The sequence below is a fragment of the Pezoporus wallicus genome, unplaced genomic scaffold, assembly GCF_028554395.1.
Source record: "Pezoporus wallicus isolate ANWC-B61680 ecotype Strahan unplaced genomic scaffold, APGP_CSIRO_Pwel_v1 contig_2384, whole genome shotgun sequence".
Taxonomy (NCBI): Eukaryota; Metazoa; Chordata; class Aves; order Psittaciformes; family Psittacidae; genus Pezoporus; species Pezoporus wallicus.
This window is the reverse complement of record NW_026640488.1, coordinates 5,261,434-5,278,148: the sequence shown is the minus strand read 5'-3', so window position 1 is coordinate 5,278,148 and position 16,715 is coordinate 5,261,434. Positions and strand designations below refer to the sequence as shown.

The 16,715-nt window shown below is 39.6% G+C and overlaps 1 protein-coding gene across 1 annotated transcript; it reads right to left on the bottom strand.

Moving 5' to 3' along the window:
* Positions 1 to 7,571: 7,571 nt before the first annotated feature.
* On the bottom strand, positions 7,572 to 15,291 carry NPY5R (neuropeptide Y receptor Y5). Its single transcript, XM_057419183.1, has 2 exons — positions 15,064 to 15,291; positions 7,572 to 9,303 (listed from the first exon to the last, which is right to left on the bottom strand). The coding sequence occupies exon 2, from the start codon at positions 9,292 to 9,294 to the stop codon at positions 7,963 to 7,965; it is 1,332 nt and encodes a 443-aa protein (XP_057275166.1). The 5' UTR covers positions 9,295 to 9,303; positions 15,064 to 15,291; the 3' UTR covers positions 7,572 to 7,962.
* Positions 15,292 to 16,715: the final 1,424 nt, after the last annotated feature.

Sequence of the window (16,715 nt, the reverse complement as noted above, 5' to 3'; positions counted from 1 at the left end):
TTTGGGAGCTTGAAGACCCAGCCGAGACGCTACAGAAAAATTCATGCAAGAGCTACTCAAACCAAATTATGCTCACCAGTATGCCATAGGTGCCATACATGTAAAAAATAAATCTGATTTTACTTAAACACTTAAAAAAAAAAGTGAAAAATAAGGATGCTGTTGCAACTTGGCTTGATTTTTTTTTTTTTTCCACTATAAGGCTGCTGTTAAATTTTGTTGCAAATCATTTAAACTATATTATAGAAATCAACTTTGTAAACAGCACCACCACCACAGTGCAGATTAATACTACTGTGCTTGGCTTTGCCAGGAAAATTCCAGAGACTTATGAAATCCTTTCATTTTGGGGTGCTTAATATTATTTATTCATTAGTAAGGGAACAGAAATTAATGCTTAATAAGAAATAGGATTTTGTTTGGTTTTTTTTTTATATTGTTTATGACTTTCTGTTGTCTATGTATCATGAAGGATAAATTTATATCATGATACAAACGCAGAATCAGCCTGGTTGTAACACCTCTTACTATATCTCTGATTTCTTAAAAATAAATGCAGTAAGATCTTTATATGAATGCTGTTGCATAAGTAGTGTAGTAGATGCTGTCTTCATTTCTACTTCAAACAAAAGAAAGCAGGGTTATTTGTATTGCTAACTGTGTAAATGAATTCTGATTTTTAGTTCTTGTTTATCATTGTTAAATTACTGGTTTAGCTCTGCTTACAGTGTACTGTAAGCATTATCCCATGAAATTCATGCATGGAAAGTAAAAATCAGTTTATAACAGTGCATGCAGTCAGTACTATAAGCAAAGGAAATAAACCATTGTTAATTTATGGTGTGTTCTTTAAATGAAAGCTTTTTCTAGCTTGGTTTGAGGCATTCTTTTGGGGGGGGGGGGGGGTTGGTCATAAAATCCTTAGTATAAGCATGTCTTTTATAGATACTCAGAATTAACGGGAAAGTCTGAAGTTCTATGTCAGCAAAAGCAACTGCCAAAACCATCTGCCAAATTGTGGAAAAGAAACCTTTACCTTTCACATGTTTGAACAAGTGTCAGTGAAATATGCCTCAGTGTTCCCACAGCTTTGCAGGGATACTTTGATCTAGTCAACCTCTCATTTGGACAGATGTGCTCCTTTTTTTTAATTGTTACTCTCTTTAATCATTTTCGTGGTTGTAGTTCAGCAAAATCTTTCATCAGGATGAGACCTACTGTAGCATATAATGGAACAATAAAAATGGAGGGACTACCTTAACAGGAAAGGGTAGGTTAGTGCTGGAGCCATCTTACAATATGAAGTAGCTTGGGTCAGAGCACATAAAACAGAGTCTACATCCAGTGAGTTAAAATAAATTTGTCCTAAAGAAAATAAACAAAACTTTGAACCAAACTACGGGGTGAGGGGGTTTTGTCATACATACATATTAGTAAGGTCCTAGAATCCTGGATATATTGAATTAATCAGCCCATCTGCACTAACAGATTTCTTCATTCCACTTCACCTCTGGGAAATGATTCCTTATTCTCCCTCCCAAAAGTCTCACACAGGTGTCTTCCACAACTTTCTGGAAGGTCTCCAATTTTAGACTCTTTCAGATCAAGAGGGAAAAGAAGTACCATAGAGTTTGCAGTCTCATTCACTGCTTTTTTCAGCCAGCTCCCCTCTTCTGTGAAAGGAGCAGCACTTGAGAGCCCCTGCTGACTGCAGGTGTGATGATGTGCAAGGGGGAGATCAGTATTACGTGCCCCTGAGAGCTCCTGGGAACTAACTGTAATTTTCCTGACATTAATGGCCTTGGAGCTGCTTTTCTGAAGAACGGACTCACACAAAGCCAGTAAGAGATTAACTGCACCTTGCATGAGCTTCACTCCCCAAGTGACCTGAAGGAGTAGTCTCAAGTAGAGCATATTGCAATTTGGTTCTACAGTAGGAACAAGGTTCTGAATTTCACCCATCTGATGAGTCTATGCTCTCTGAAATGTGCTCTCATGCTCCAGGATATTAATTGAGAGAATGCATCATCAAGGCTTCAAACAATTACCTTTATAAGATGTGTGGTGGAACTCATGGAGTCTTAAAAAGCACATAATTGTTTTGCCTGACTGGGTCCCAGTAGTTACATAAAAATGAGTTTAATTTTGCCGCAGTAAACAGCTTGCACATCTCCAGTTGTGCTAAAACCTCAAAAAAACAAAACCAGCAAAAGTAAAGATTTAGATTCTATTCTGACTTCTTGCACAGAATATTAATCCTTAGGCCAAGAAGTCAAAATCCTTATGACTACTAAATGAACCCTAATTTGGTGGTGAGGCTCATAAAGCCAAGAGAATTACTAGGAGTTAGAGTAAGATTATCATCTCGTTAAACATAAGTAAATCTGGATGTTAGGTACAAAGAGGCAGTAAGATTAATCATAGTAGGGATGGTCTTATTTATCTTAGCTAATTTTCTCTTCACTAAAAAAAGATGCAGATTTATAGTTAAAATTATAATTAATGGTCTGGTGGTCTGTTGTTAAATGGATTTTGTATCCTTGTGTTTCCTACTGAGTCTGAAGACATGAACAACTGTTTGCTCAACACCAAGTTACTCCTCTGGAGAAATTTTGCACCAGAAATGCCTTTGAAATCCTTTTGTACATTATTTTGTTCACAGGGACAGTAATAAATGTTTCAAATGCTCAAAATGTCCAATTAATGTGGCATCCAGGTAATACAGACATGAGCCTTCTGCTAAGACAAAGCAAACATTTGTTAAAGTGGATGTAAGAGCAGGGACAACCTAGTTTAGTCTTGAATGTCAAATCGCTATTCTGATAATTTCCCAGGGGACTATTTTTAAGCCTTATTATTAAAAGGATCATCTTAATGTGACTACAAGGGCAAAACGAAACATTCATATTTGTTAAAAAAACCTGAATTGGGATTGTGGCAATGTTTTCTTTTAAAGTATTTTGTTATATTAGTGCATAATGAAGTAATTTCATAACTTTCAAATATTTTGCAATATCTTGTCTTCAAAAGCAAACAAGATTAATAAAGGTCTGACTTGTATAGTTACACTGTATAACAGCAACGCTAGCTGTTGCCCTTTTGAAAAACACTGCGACCACAAGTTCCTTTCTCCAGTTACATTATTTCTGAGGAAATCAGGATTTTGACAAAGTCTCTGTCAGATATCAATAAGACTATTTTTGCCAAGGACATGCTGTATTAGGCTTTTAATTTTTTTTACTATATATAATGAAACAAAATTTAATAAGGAGGCAAGGGGATCTTGGTAACCTTTGGAGTAGAGCAGATGTCGCAAGTATCTCTGAGCTTGCAGGGATTTAAAAATAGATACTGTGGTAAGACTCACTGGTGTTTGGATACCATCATTGCCTAGTATGATGACACAGATTGTCTTAATGGCACGGAATGATGCATTATGAGTGATCACAGACAAAGCTATCCTTATCAAAATGGTCAGAAAGAAAATGTTTTTGCTTTAAGGGAACATTTTGAGAGGGTAAGAGCACATGTATCCATACCCATTTATTAGCTGTTACTTCCTCAGACTGAAAAATCTGCAATAGTCTTCCTGGTCACATGTTGGATTAGCAACATTCAATGTACTGTCACAAACTCTTGTCACTGGCAGATGCTTGAAAAGGGTCTGTCTCTGATGCATTCCTTAGTCACTGGCACAATGTGGTTAGCTGTTGTTAGTGTGGGTATGCTTTTATTTCTCTTTCTGTCTTTTATTTCTTTTCCTGTCAAAAGTCACTTCAACTGAATCTGTATAATAAAAATAGCTCTACTTACCTTCAGTGGAAAGGCAACTTTTAACCAATTAAATATATGTACGATAAGAATATATACTGTTGGATCAAAACCAAGTAACATCAGAAGTCTTCATGAGATATTGTGTGCAAAAGGCCCTTGAGAAAAAAAGAGGGGTTTGGATTCAACAGTATATAAAATGACATGAAATGGAAGAAGAAGAAACCTGACCTCAGAGGTTATAAACCATATATTATGGTCAAAAATGGTTCAGAAATTTACCTGTCTTTATAGAGACACTTCAGGGGGATCATGATTTTATACCATCATTCCAGTCATGTGAGGGAAAAAAGTCTTATGTAGGATCAGAGTCCTGTCATTGCCCTAAGACAGTTCCAGATTGTAATAATTTATTTTCTGGCTAGGACTTTTTACTGTAAATAGTATAGGCATAATTTGGCTTTCATCAAAATCAAAGGCTAAATTCCTGGGCCCAGTGGTATTTATGAAGGACGTCTTTCTGGAGACTATGACGTTTAATATTGTTTATCTTGTATGCTGCAGACAGATACTGGGACTACTGTGAGGAAGCTATTGATTTTTTCTCAAAAGCGCAATGAAAGCTGACAGACCCCTATAGATTTCAGAAAGGTTTTTAATCTGTTAATAATCTTTAAGTAATGAAGTTTTCCATGCCACCTGGCCTATACTTCTCAACAGGAGAGCTGGAGCCTATCTCAGCATTATTAGGATCAAACACTTCTTCCTGACTGTGCTCCTTGCATACTTCAAATGTGAATTTATTTCTTTTCACTTTCTTCAGGTGTTCACGCTACTGAGAAGAAAATATTTTGTCACAAGAACTTCCAGACTCCAGGAACAGGGCTTTATGCCTAGAAAGGCTGCAACCACCAGCAAATAGAGCACCAATTGTGTTTTTCCTCTCCTGCTGTGTCCCTGCCTGCTCTCTGATGCCCACAGCCCTGCCCAGGGCTGGCTCTTCCTCGCCAGCCATCAGGCATCTGCCTGTGATGTGATGCCCCTGGCTGCCTGAGCCCAGGCAGAGACTCTGCACTGCCTGCTGTGATTACAGCTCACTAGATCTATGGGAGCCATACACATCTGTCTCAGCCATGACTGCCACTATGGAGAACACAGAGGCTCCAACCTCTCCCCTACAACCTAAATAAATATACTCAGGTATCAGCCCATACTGAGCTCCTGGCATCCTCAGCCCCAGTGGCCTGGCTGGCTCAGGAGTGACCTGGCCACACCAGCATTTAATGGGCATGTGTTTCTTCTCTGCTGAAAGGGAAGGGACCAATACCAGCTATTTTATTATTTTATTATTTCATTATATTATCATTACTATTTATAGAGAGGAATCACTGTACCATTACAATCCTTCATTCTTCAAACTCCAACAGATAGATAGATGGCTCTGCAGCTGGCATTTCCTGATTGCATTTAGCAGATGCTATCAAAATAAACCTCCCATCTGCACATTTATTTAGATTTTTAATTGCAGAAGGAATTGACCCAGAGTAGTTTAACTGGCCTAAGGACTTGCTTATATGTACGTTTTGAAAATCCATTTTAATGTACTTCTCTTTCTAGGAAATGCATATCTCTATCTGTTTCTCTACATACACCTGTGTACATATAAGAATGATAAAGTATCATTGGATATTGTGGTGAGATTCATCTTTCCAAGACATACTGGCATACATAATGGAGACAACATCACACTGCCACTCACTGTGGTGCATGAAGCCCGTAGGAATAGCTACTGCAGCTCAAACTCAGCAAGCGTGGGGTGGAAGGATCCTTGTGTTTGGAGTATTATTTTTTTTTAATTTTCTAGACTGGGAAAATATTTAATGAATGGACCAGATGTTTCCTCTCCCACTCATAGAAGCTACTTTTTTGGGAATTACCTGCTGCCTGATTTCATTTGCTGCTGTTACTGTCTGCTTCTTACCTATTCCTTACTGGTACTAGGACCAAGTTGTACTGGCTGTTGAAGGAAGGTGGAAGATGCAAAAGTTATTTTATTTAACATTTCAGATGAAAGACAGTGACATTTTGGAGAAGTCAAAATATAATGTTGATGACTGGTCTATAAATAAGAAGAAAATACATATTCTCCTACCATGATCATCTTAAAAAGGAGAAGATGACAGATTTAGATGGCATAGGACTGAAGAAGTTCCATAGATGTCTTGATTTAATTCTCTATTGCAAAATTATAATTTGTTGTGCTTTGATCTGTGTAAAGAGTAGGAACATTATTATTGGCTTCACCAGGGAAATGCTGTAACATCTGTAGAACTACATCACTGTGTTCTGGCTGTGGATTTAGTTAATTTTTTTCCTAAGTTTATCTACAACAATTAGCCATAAATATTTTTAAATTAAGCTACTTAAAACTTTTTAAAAGCTATTTTAAAATCTATTGTTCCAATATTCTGTATTCTGTACCATTTGTACTCTATAAAATGACATACTGTAGGTTTTTAGTTGATAATAATCAGCAAAATGCAATAGTCAGTGCCCAGGAAGAAACTATTAAAGTATATCACTAGCAAAAACAAAGAACAATGGGTTACTGGGAACTAGACTTCAGGGAAATACCTTAATGATAGAAGCAAAGATATTACCCACTGGTATGTAATAACTCCTTAGCAGATGATGGCTTGGGCAGAAAAGGTCTCAGAATTGTAACAGTGTAATAAAAAGAATTTGATGATTCTTCAAAATAAAAGAACTGCTTTTGCTTTTAGTGACTAACTGGAAGGGAAGTATCTCAAGGCAGAAAATGCACAATGAGCCTTCCCATCCACTCATTTATAAAAGTAATAACTGCATTTCTTAGCTTGGAAAGGCTAAGTAAAAAAGACTATTGGGTGAGAAATATTAGTGGAGAAAAGGAAACAATCATCAGCTAGACCCAGGGAGAGATTTTACAGCTTAAAACTCAGGGCAGAGGCTTTGTACATTTACTGAATCCTGAGGGTGGAGATGAGCTAGTAAGTTAAAATAACAGGGGTGGGGAGGGGAAAGGGAGGGAAGGAGAGGAAGAAGGGTGAGAATAGTATATACATACAACCTTTCCATTTGTGCTGTGAGAAGTAACATGACTTCCTTAGGGAATATGATTTAAATCTGGAAGGAAAAGTACTCATCTAGTCAAAAAGGAGAGAAGGGACACAGATGCAGGAAGCATACGTGTGTGTGTGTGCACGTGTTTTTGCACACACATGCACATGCATGTGTTTATTTGAAAGCTGTTGAAGCACCCCAAAGCAAATGGGTTAGCTATAATGAAGTGCAGTAAGCTTTTGATTTTCAGCAATAGAAAAGAAAAAATCCTGCTGTCTTTCAATTTTCTTTTTCTTTCCGTTATCACTTACGTAATGAAGGCTTACTCTGATCAGAAACATGACTTATGTTCAGGGGAGTCATCGCTGTAAGAACAAATGCGTAACTATAGATAAGTTCAGACCCATCTGGAAATTACATAAAATGACAATCCAGAGTAAAAATTGGCAAGGAAATCAGAGATAGGTTGTTCCAGGTAAACACAGTGAGATGGAAAAAATGTAGACAAGAACAGCTACCCACAAATCCTTTCCAAGGGATAAGGCAATCTGGGAACAAGCAGCAAAACATCTTGCAAACATGCTACAAAATATGAGTCAAAGAGCTAAGGAAAAATATTTTCCTAATCACATCCAGAAACAGATGTTTAATTATCTTAGAAAACAGTCAAAGTGGCACTGAAATAGTCTCACCAACAGTTATTTAGGAAATGGTATGCATTTTATTATAGTTTTATGACAGTTAATATGCCCAAGTTGTCTGTCTCACATTTATTACTCATTAAATATTCTGTATCATTCCAAAGTACAGATTGCCAATATTTCAGGTAATGAAAATGGTACACTGCTTTGGTACACTTGGCAGGATTTCCTGTGTGTTAACAGATAGAAGAATATTATAACATATGTATATATTTCTGCCCAATGCAAGAAATACATGCAGCCTTAGAACTATCCTTTGGCACAAAATGCTACTAATTACAACCATGTCAGACTAACTAAACTAAACTATTACAGCTTTTACAGCTACACATGTCATAGGCTTGAAAGCCAGACTTGTTTGTTTGATATTATCTTGGGGCACATAAAATCATGGTATTTGGCAGCATGGAATAAGAGACATTAAATCAGCCTTTATGCTGTTGTTAAGAAACCCATAGAGGATGGGATTCAAGCAGCAGGACATCATACCCAGCAAATGGCATATGCAATACACTAATTTAAAATGCCTGTTAGAAATGAGAGTGGCATTAAAATCCGTCACAATGTGGAAAAGGTGAAGAGGCATCCAACTGAAACCAAAAACTAGGATTAGCACTGTCAATCTGCAAAAAACTCTCCTAGATCTTGTCTTAATTCTGACAATGGATCGGGATACCATAATCGTGCTCTGGATCTCTGTATTTTCTTCTGGTTTCATCTCAAAACAGATAGGTATCCCAGGGATGAATTTACTAGAGGATGAGAGCTGGCTTTTTTCTGTGCCAGAGCTTTCTGGGATGTCTCTGGAATGAGTATCCTGATGATGCCTTGAAATAGCTGGCATCACACTTGAAAGCTTTCTACTGTATCTTCTGTGGTGCCTTCTGCCAAATGCACATCTCCATCTAGAATGGCCAGAGGGCTGTACCTGTGTGCTGGTACTCTTAGAGGGATGAAGAGTTAGGTTTATCATTTCCTTTTCTTCAAACTTGTTTTCCTTGTTTGAAAGCCTGGACCCTATGCTCCTGCAGACACTGGTGTGGCTAGCAGTTAAACATGCCAGTGGCAGTATGTACTGCATGAACAATAAAGCTATGGTAAAGGCAATTCTGTACGAGTCGGAAGGCCATGACTCAATACACAAAAGCCTGTTCTCCAGTGCCTCTAAATTCAGAGTTTCGCTGAGGTCCACTATTTTGTGGAATACTGGCAGAGGGGAGCAAATTGCAAAGCCGAAGGCCCAAATGGTCAGTATTAAGAAATAGCCTTGTTTTGGTGTTAAACTGCTGGAAAGGGGATATTTTATCATACGGTACCTGACTGCAGCAATGGATATTAACATCAAAGTTGAAACTAGAACCGAGGCGCACTGGAGGAAGGGCATTACATGGCACATGACAGTGCCGAACATCCATTGGTCAAGCAGGACTGATGTCAGTGTGAAAGGTGAACAAAACAGCACAACCAAGATGTCAGAAAAGGCCAAGTTACCAATGAGTATATTTATTATTGTCTTCTGTTTACGCTTTAGTAGAGCTGTTAATATAAGCAGATTTCCCATAAAGCCAGCCAGACTTATAAGTGTGTACAGCCCGATAAGAAAGTACTGTATGTCATCAACACTACTCTTATAGTCTTCCCAGGCAGAAAAATTCTTTGTAGTAGCAGATGTGTTCTTGGTAGGTGTCCTGTTGTTATGGTCTTTCAATCCTAAATCCATTTTACAGCCCTGTTTAGAATGAGAAAGGCATTAATTAGCATCTGAAGGAATGATGATACTGCTATCAGAATGTAAAGGATGATAAATTTACCTTGTATCACCTTAATGCAAATAAATTAATTAGTGATGTTATTCTACTGGGAGGCAGATCCTACACAAAATCAGGTCAACAAAAATTAGTTTTGTAGGTTTTATCATGCAGTATTTAGCACACCTAAGCCTCCTAACTGGCTGCTTCTGACATGGGACAATGGCAATTTAAGGTTCTGCATTATGACACCAGCTTTTAACAATGCTTTGCTACAGACCATACTGTCAGCCTTTCCGTGAGGGAGCAGATAGCTGCAAAAGCAATCCATTTAGAGTCAATGAGATTACTCATGTGAATATACAGTTCATTGATATGAGTAAGGAGATTACAATCCCCATCTGGACATGTGCCTAATCATTACATGACGGGAAATTATAACGAGAGCACCTGAAAATATATGATATTTTGACATACGCTAACATTTGCACTAGTATTTCTTAACCTCGGTAGTAGAAAACTAACACAAAATAGGTGAGAGCTTTCAGAAAGAATCAGCTTATAAGGAGATCACTGTCAGTGATCCAACATGTAATTCCTAGTGTGTTGCATATACAAACCATCTTCTATTAAGTGTTAAACATATTTTAACTGTTGCTCAAGCAGAAGGAAAAACTGCCTACAAAACATCCAAAGTTACTGGACATAATACAGAGAGGACTGCTAACTGGAAGGAGACCCCATATAGCCATTTGAAAATTCAGGGGACTGCTAATTATTCAGCACAGAAATATCTCACATTAAAACCTAGTTTATCACAAAGTTATTCTGTCTACAGAGTCGTCGTGTATTAACCTTGTGTTAGAAGAAACAGAAAGATAAGAGAATTCACTTTAAACTCCAGTTTACCATAAACACCTGCATGTACTAAGGTTTCAAAGTCAAACTTTCCTCAGAGTGCTAACATCCTGTACAAAATTGCTTAATGTTTAGAAATCTTAGTAAAGACAAAACAAGAAGATCTGCACAAACACAAAGCATACATAAACAGAGCAGAAGGCTAAACCTGTCAACTAAAAAAGGCAAGGCTCTTCAAGAATGTAGCTATCCTCAGTGAGCTGTATTGTGCTGACTTCTTGAAAGTGCAATAATATTACATGGTTTCCCCTATATGTGCTGATGTGCTCCTTCCTCCACATCACAACATGTCCATTCCTATTGTCGGGTACCAAAGGGAAACTCAAACCATAAAACCACCTCAGAATATTCACTGGCATTGATGGGAAGGCCCCTCAGATAAGATTAGAAATACTTATTAAAAAAAAAAAAAAAAGAAAAGAAATGTTTTTGTGTCTTGAAAGTCATGTGTTCAGGAGAGGTGAAATGAACTAAACCTTGCCAACTTCTCACAATGTTGAGTTACAGAGTTTTTCAATAGCTAAAACAGAAGAACTGGATATGTGAATTTAGATAATCTAAATATTACAATTGTGTTCATAACAGCAGGGTGGCATTAATACAAATTATTTCTGTTTTATTTTCCCCAGTCTTTAATGAAATGTTGGAAAACTATATAATAGATAAACAACGTTATCTGGGACTACCCTTGCCTCTACAGCAGCTTTAATGAAGACTAGAGATTCTGTAAGTGAGATTCTCTCTATTTCTATATTATCATAAGTTTTCATTTTGGTGGACTTCTTTTTATAGAACTATTAGCTGAAGAAGTAAACGGTCTTTTAACTATGCTAATGTCTCTGAGTTTCTAATAATCATCTGAAATCAGTATGCTCTGCAGACCACAGTGACTTCCAAAATCAGCTGAAATGTTTTTGTGTTCTCTGAATGTGACTCAACACAATTTTTTCCCTGAGAAAAGCACAGCAGGCCACTGCCCTGGATAAAATACATTCTCCTACATCAGGCTTATGGAATTATGTCCCTGTTACATCATACGTGCATCATTTTTCCCTTTGTTTAGCATGGAGGAACAATGGGGTTTGCTATGACTTTTGCTTTTGCAGATTTCAGTGTGTGCATGCATCTGAAATCTGCACTCTCTTTTGATTCATGAAAGCCATTTCAATTGTACATTATGTTTCAATATGAAACAGTATCTGCCAAATATTTTCAGGATGAGCATTCTATTATCTATTCGCTATCACATTCATCTTAGCTGAGAAGTGTGTAGGAAAAACCCTTTCATATAACTGAGGAGTTAATAATGAAAAAGCCATTAGTGTAATTCTGGACAACTTTCTTTTTGTTTGGACACCTTCCTTTGCCATTTTATATCTTGCACAGAGTAAAAGAGCATTGCTAGTTGAGCATCCCATTGCCTGACAGCAGGTTTGAAAATCATCAGGAGTTAATTGAGAAAGTGAAATAAAACTTAACTCAAGAGCTAGATCTGTCCAACTCTTGGTTACCAACCAAGAAAGGGGGAAGGAAATCTAGTACCGTCTTGTGATTTTAAAAAAACCTCAAAAACTCTCACAATGGTCATGACCGAAGGAATGAGTTTTTCATTTATTATGTATACCTACACTGGTAACTGTGCTAAGAGGAATCATTTTGTGTAGTCTTCTATTTTAACTGATGCTAAATTGAAGGACTAATCTGTAAAGAAGAAACAAACCGCAGATGATGTTTCTCAGAAACCTGGAGATTAGGTTTTCTTTTAGAGCATCTACAGGTATTTACACAATCTACTGTAATAGTTTAATTCCCACACATAGTCATATCTGTCCAAAGGTCATACTGAGTACCACCAGTGCACACTGATGCTTAATTTATAATTATAGCTACAAATATGTGAAAGTTCTGTTGACCTATGCATGAAAACTACAGCTTCTTTGTTAGATTATTTTTGCGATACTGTCTGTCATTGGAAAGATTGATTGTAGGCCATAGGTTTATCAGTGCATGGAGAAAAAGCAGGCATCCCTACTGGTAGGAAAGGCTCTCTATCTAGTTAGTCCAATCCCTTTCAATTACATGGTATGGTCTCAAGAGAAATCTGTGTATTTTTGTCCAGCTTTGCTTAGTTTTAATCAATGGATTCTATGAAGAGAACTGAAAAGTATCTGTTGGTGTTGCGGTTATTTCCTATTACCACTTTCAGCTCTGGGTGAGCAAAAGTGAAAAGAAAGAGAAAAGAAAGAGACTCTCAAGTCAGATGCACTGTAATTATTTTCTTTTCTAGAAATTCATATTCCATAGAGGTAATGCTAAGACTAGGGCCAAGGAACAAAATATTATGTGTTATTATACTGGAACATGTTTACTAAATGAAAGTTTACTGAATTCTTAAAAAATTAACTGAAAGATTGTTGCCAGGTTCTGTGGATTTCTACACCTCCAGTACGGATTCAGTAGAGTTGTTCATCATGGCTTTACAAGAATTCTTAAAAAATTCTTTTTTAAAAAAACAACCAAACAAACAAACAAAAAAGACCAACAAAAAGTGAATATGCTGGTTTAGCTAAAGTAGATATATTCTGTTGAGACACATCAGTATTGAAGAAGCTTCCAGGAATGCCTCTGAAGTCCAGCGTGGGCTGATTCCATCCCCCCTGTGCTATGGCCACCTTTTGCCATGGGTGAGAGCTGAGAAAGTGCCATCTCCCCTACCTCATGTCCTGATTTACATGAGGAAGGAGGACTGGAACATTAGCTACAATATGCTCTGGTTAGGCCCTGGCTGGACACTTGAGGCATCCCAAGAGCGTAGTGCTCTGCAGGCATTTCTGCACCATCTCTAGTCACAGCTGAAAGACAGAAAGGAAGGGAGAAAGACTCTAATCTGCTGGTTTCAACAGAGGACTGCTGTGCTGGTAGAAGCTCCCTTTGCAAAATGTCCCAAGATAATTTTATTTTCATTTTGGATGTGTGAAATGAAAGCAGACTTTTCCCTCCAAATTTTAAAAATTGAGTGGATCTCTTGCTCTCTGAGCTTCCTCTCCACTCAAAAGAGGACCAGTTGCTCTCTTAGCTTGAGCGCCAGTGGCAGTAAAGATGCAGACAGGAGTGTTTCTCCAGGATCATTGATCTTCAGTCCCCTGATTTCACAGGGCTGTGTGTACTTATTGGCATTTATCTTCCTGCTTTGTTTTAACAGCTGCTTCTATTTTGGGGGATTCACTCACTCCCCCACTTGTTGTTTGGTCAGCCTCAGTGCAGCATGTGGTCATAGCTTCCAGGGAAATGAAGATTCCTGAAAATCCCACTGTGGGAAATAGAATGAGATAATACAGCCTCATTTGAAAACATTCTCCTATTTGAAGTGTGTTTCAACCTGAATGCACCACAGTGCCAAGGTGCTCTTGAGCCTGTTTTCAAGATAAAATTTAATCAACCTGAAGGAGATTTTCTAGCTGTCAGCTCCTAAGGTTGGATCTCGTTCATCTCCTACATCAACCAGCCAAGCAAATGAGGTCCCTTTTCTGTATCCCTGGTCTATGAACACTCCCTGAGACTGTGCTCAGCTACATCTGTATGAGCTCACACCCTGTGAGCTTTAGACAGGTTTGTTTATATCTCTTTTAGTTTCAGTGGGATGCTTGAGACAGGAAGCTAGGCTGTACAAGGCAGGAGGGACTGCAGTTTTATGGCAGGATCCCAGGCAGATTTGAGTGTTTACTGTAAGAACCACACAAATGCAGTTAACATTAAATACTAGTATTTGTGGTTACCTTTTACAGTAAAATGTATTTTATGACAGCTGATGTACCTTGATCTTCCAATATTTCAAGTAACACCTCCTTAAATCACAGTCATTTGTGATATATCTCAGTGTAACTCTGATTACTGTGATTCTTATTTTCACCAAAATCATGCTTCAGAGGAGTTTTCAGCTCCAGTTGATCTGAGGCCTGAGAGTGACAGGGATGGCTTAAACCATTATTCAGGTTTAGCCAAATTAGAGGTACCACATAACCTAAAATATGCTTTAAAATCTTACCGTTAAACTCATTATTTCACTTAAACCTATAATTTAAAATACAAAATCCATAAATCATAATTTAGGAGAGTGATTCAGCTAAATATTTCTCTTTCTTTACCTACAATTTGAAAAACACAAAGGTAGGCAAACCATCCTCCTCTGAAGGCAGTTGTTCATTCAGAAAATACTCCTTCTATTAGATGAGATACTAACATTAAGGTTTATTCATGGATAAGAGTTTTTATCCTACAGTAGCAGTACCTATTAAGTTAACTCTGACTGCTGGGTCCCTGTATAGTCTAGTCAGTTCAATCTGTGTAGCAGGAAAATTAGTCTTTAGAGCTGTGAACAATTTATAGTCTCCAGCTCTAAGGAAATGTTATGCAATATAATGAGGGATTTGCTGGCCAGAGCAGAAAACTTGAAACACATCACTACATTTTATGCTGGGAAGCACATTAGCTCCTGGCTTGCAAAGGCAAAAACCCAAACCAAAACGGGAAAGACTTGTTTTCGCCCTTCTACACCTGTATCAGCACCGCCCTGCGTCCGAGAGACCGCACCCTTCCTTAGCCAGGAGCCCTGGGCTCCCCGCGGCTCACGGCCTGGGCGACGACGGCGGGGATGGGACGGGACGGGACAGAACGGGGACGGGACAGGACGGGGCCAAACCCTCCCGCGGCTGAAGCGCACCCCGACGATTTCCGCGCACACGCCGGTAGGGCGCTGCTCCGCGCAAACTTGCTCCGCAGCCCGCGATGGAAGCTCGGCGGCTCCGCGCCCCGCGGAGTATTACCTATGCGCATCTCCCGGCTGCGGGTGTCTCGTGGTTTCACGGCGGTGGTAGGCGGAAAGTCCCGCTCTGCTTAGCGCGGATGTATAGCGCGGGGCGCGGCGGGGAGCCCCAGCGGCACTCATGGCTCCGGCTCTCTTGGGGAGAGCGCGGCTCCCCAGGAGAAGGGGGAAGAGCGCATCCCCCAGCCTGCCTGGAGGCGCATCTTACGCGACTGCTGCTGCTGCGGCGGCGGCGGCGGCGGCAGGGCTCGGCTGCGGCCGAGAGCCGCGCCCCGGGACGAGGTACCGCTGCCGCTACTCGCCCGCCGCCGCCGCCCCTCGCCCAGCGCTGCCGGCTCTAGAGGGGCCGCAGCTGGAGTCGCCGCGCGGGCGCATTTCGGGCGGCTGCTCCGGGCGGTATCTGGAGCCCGTTCTCCAGCGCTGCGCGTTAAGACACTTAAGAGTTTCCATGGAAATAGAGCGGGGCTGTAAACAAAGCCCCCGCTCGCCAGTTACGGATGCGCTCGATTTCTCACCTGGAATCCAGGACACGGCGTTTTGCAAAGGTGGAACGCTCTGCGTGCCTCGGGACATTGCGGACTGCCGAGCAATCATAGGGCACTGACCTGAGAGCTCTCTAGCTAGTTCCCCTCACTTTGGCTGGAGTGAAGCTCTGGTGCTACTCGAAAACCCTTTAATTTTTACCATTCTTTTAGAACAGGTGGGAGGTGATGGATTTCCCCCAAACAGTTTTCCTTTCTGAGCTGAATAACTCACTTCTTACAGAGGCAAGTATCTGAAGGGTGGTTTTAATTTTACCAGTGGGAAGTCGGGACATTTTTTAAAGTAAGCACAATTTTAAAGCATAAAAAATGTTGGGTATGTTATAGCACAAAGCATGAAAAGGTGCATTCTGCTGTTTTCACCAGCTGCTATCTTCTAGTGCAAGAAGAGTCACTGATCATAGCCCAATTATAGGGCTGCTGGAGAACTGAGTGACATGAACATCTCTGGGAGCACAAGTGGCAGAATTTGACACGAAAATATAATGACTTTTCCATTTGCCAAGGCAAACTCCTTCGACAGTTGATATTAACAAAGCACCGCAGAAAAGCTGTCAGTATAATTAGCCTTTGAAAGACTCTACCCAACAGATGGATCGACCATTCTGTAAGACAACTTTCAGAAAGTTCAGTTAGATTCCTTATTTAACTTAGGTCAAAAAAAACCCCCACATTTTAGGGTAGATGATAAGGGAACAATTAACCTTAGACTCCAACAGATGAGGTCAGGATGGCGAGGAAGATTAAAGAGTGTGTTCCATCTTCTTGTACATGCTTCTGTATTATTCCCCACCCACTGCTGGTGAATCACCGCATGTGCAAGTAGAGCACAGGGAGCTGCCAGGTGGAAGTGATGTGCCAATCCATCTCATCATTTTAAGACATCTCTCCTGTTAGTCACAAAGGAGAACATAATTAATCCTTTTTAGGCCTGATGTTCTTTGCATTTTTGACCATTTTCCCACCTAACAGTGATGACTGAAGATTTTCATGCAAGTATTTGACCTGGTTCTAACCTGCTGTGGGGGTGATTAAGACCATCTGCCAGGGCACCAATTTACCTGCATGTACCTTGTTCCAGTAGAGCTTCTCGCTTTGTTGGCCCCACTGC

Bases quoted from the DNA above. Each gene is read 5' to 3' on its own strand.
- NPY5R (XM_057419183.1), bottom strand. From the start codon at position 9,294: ATGGATTTAGGATTGAAAGACCATAACAACAGGACACCTACCAAGAAC.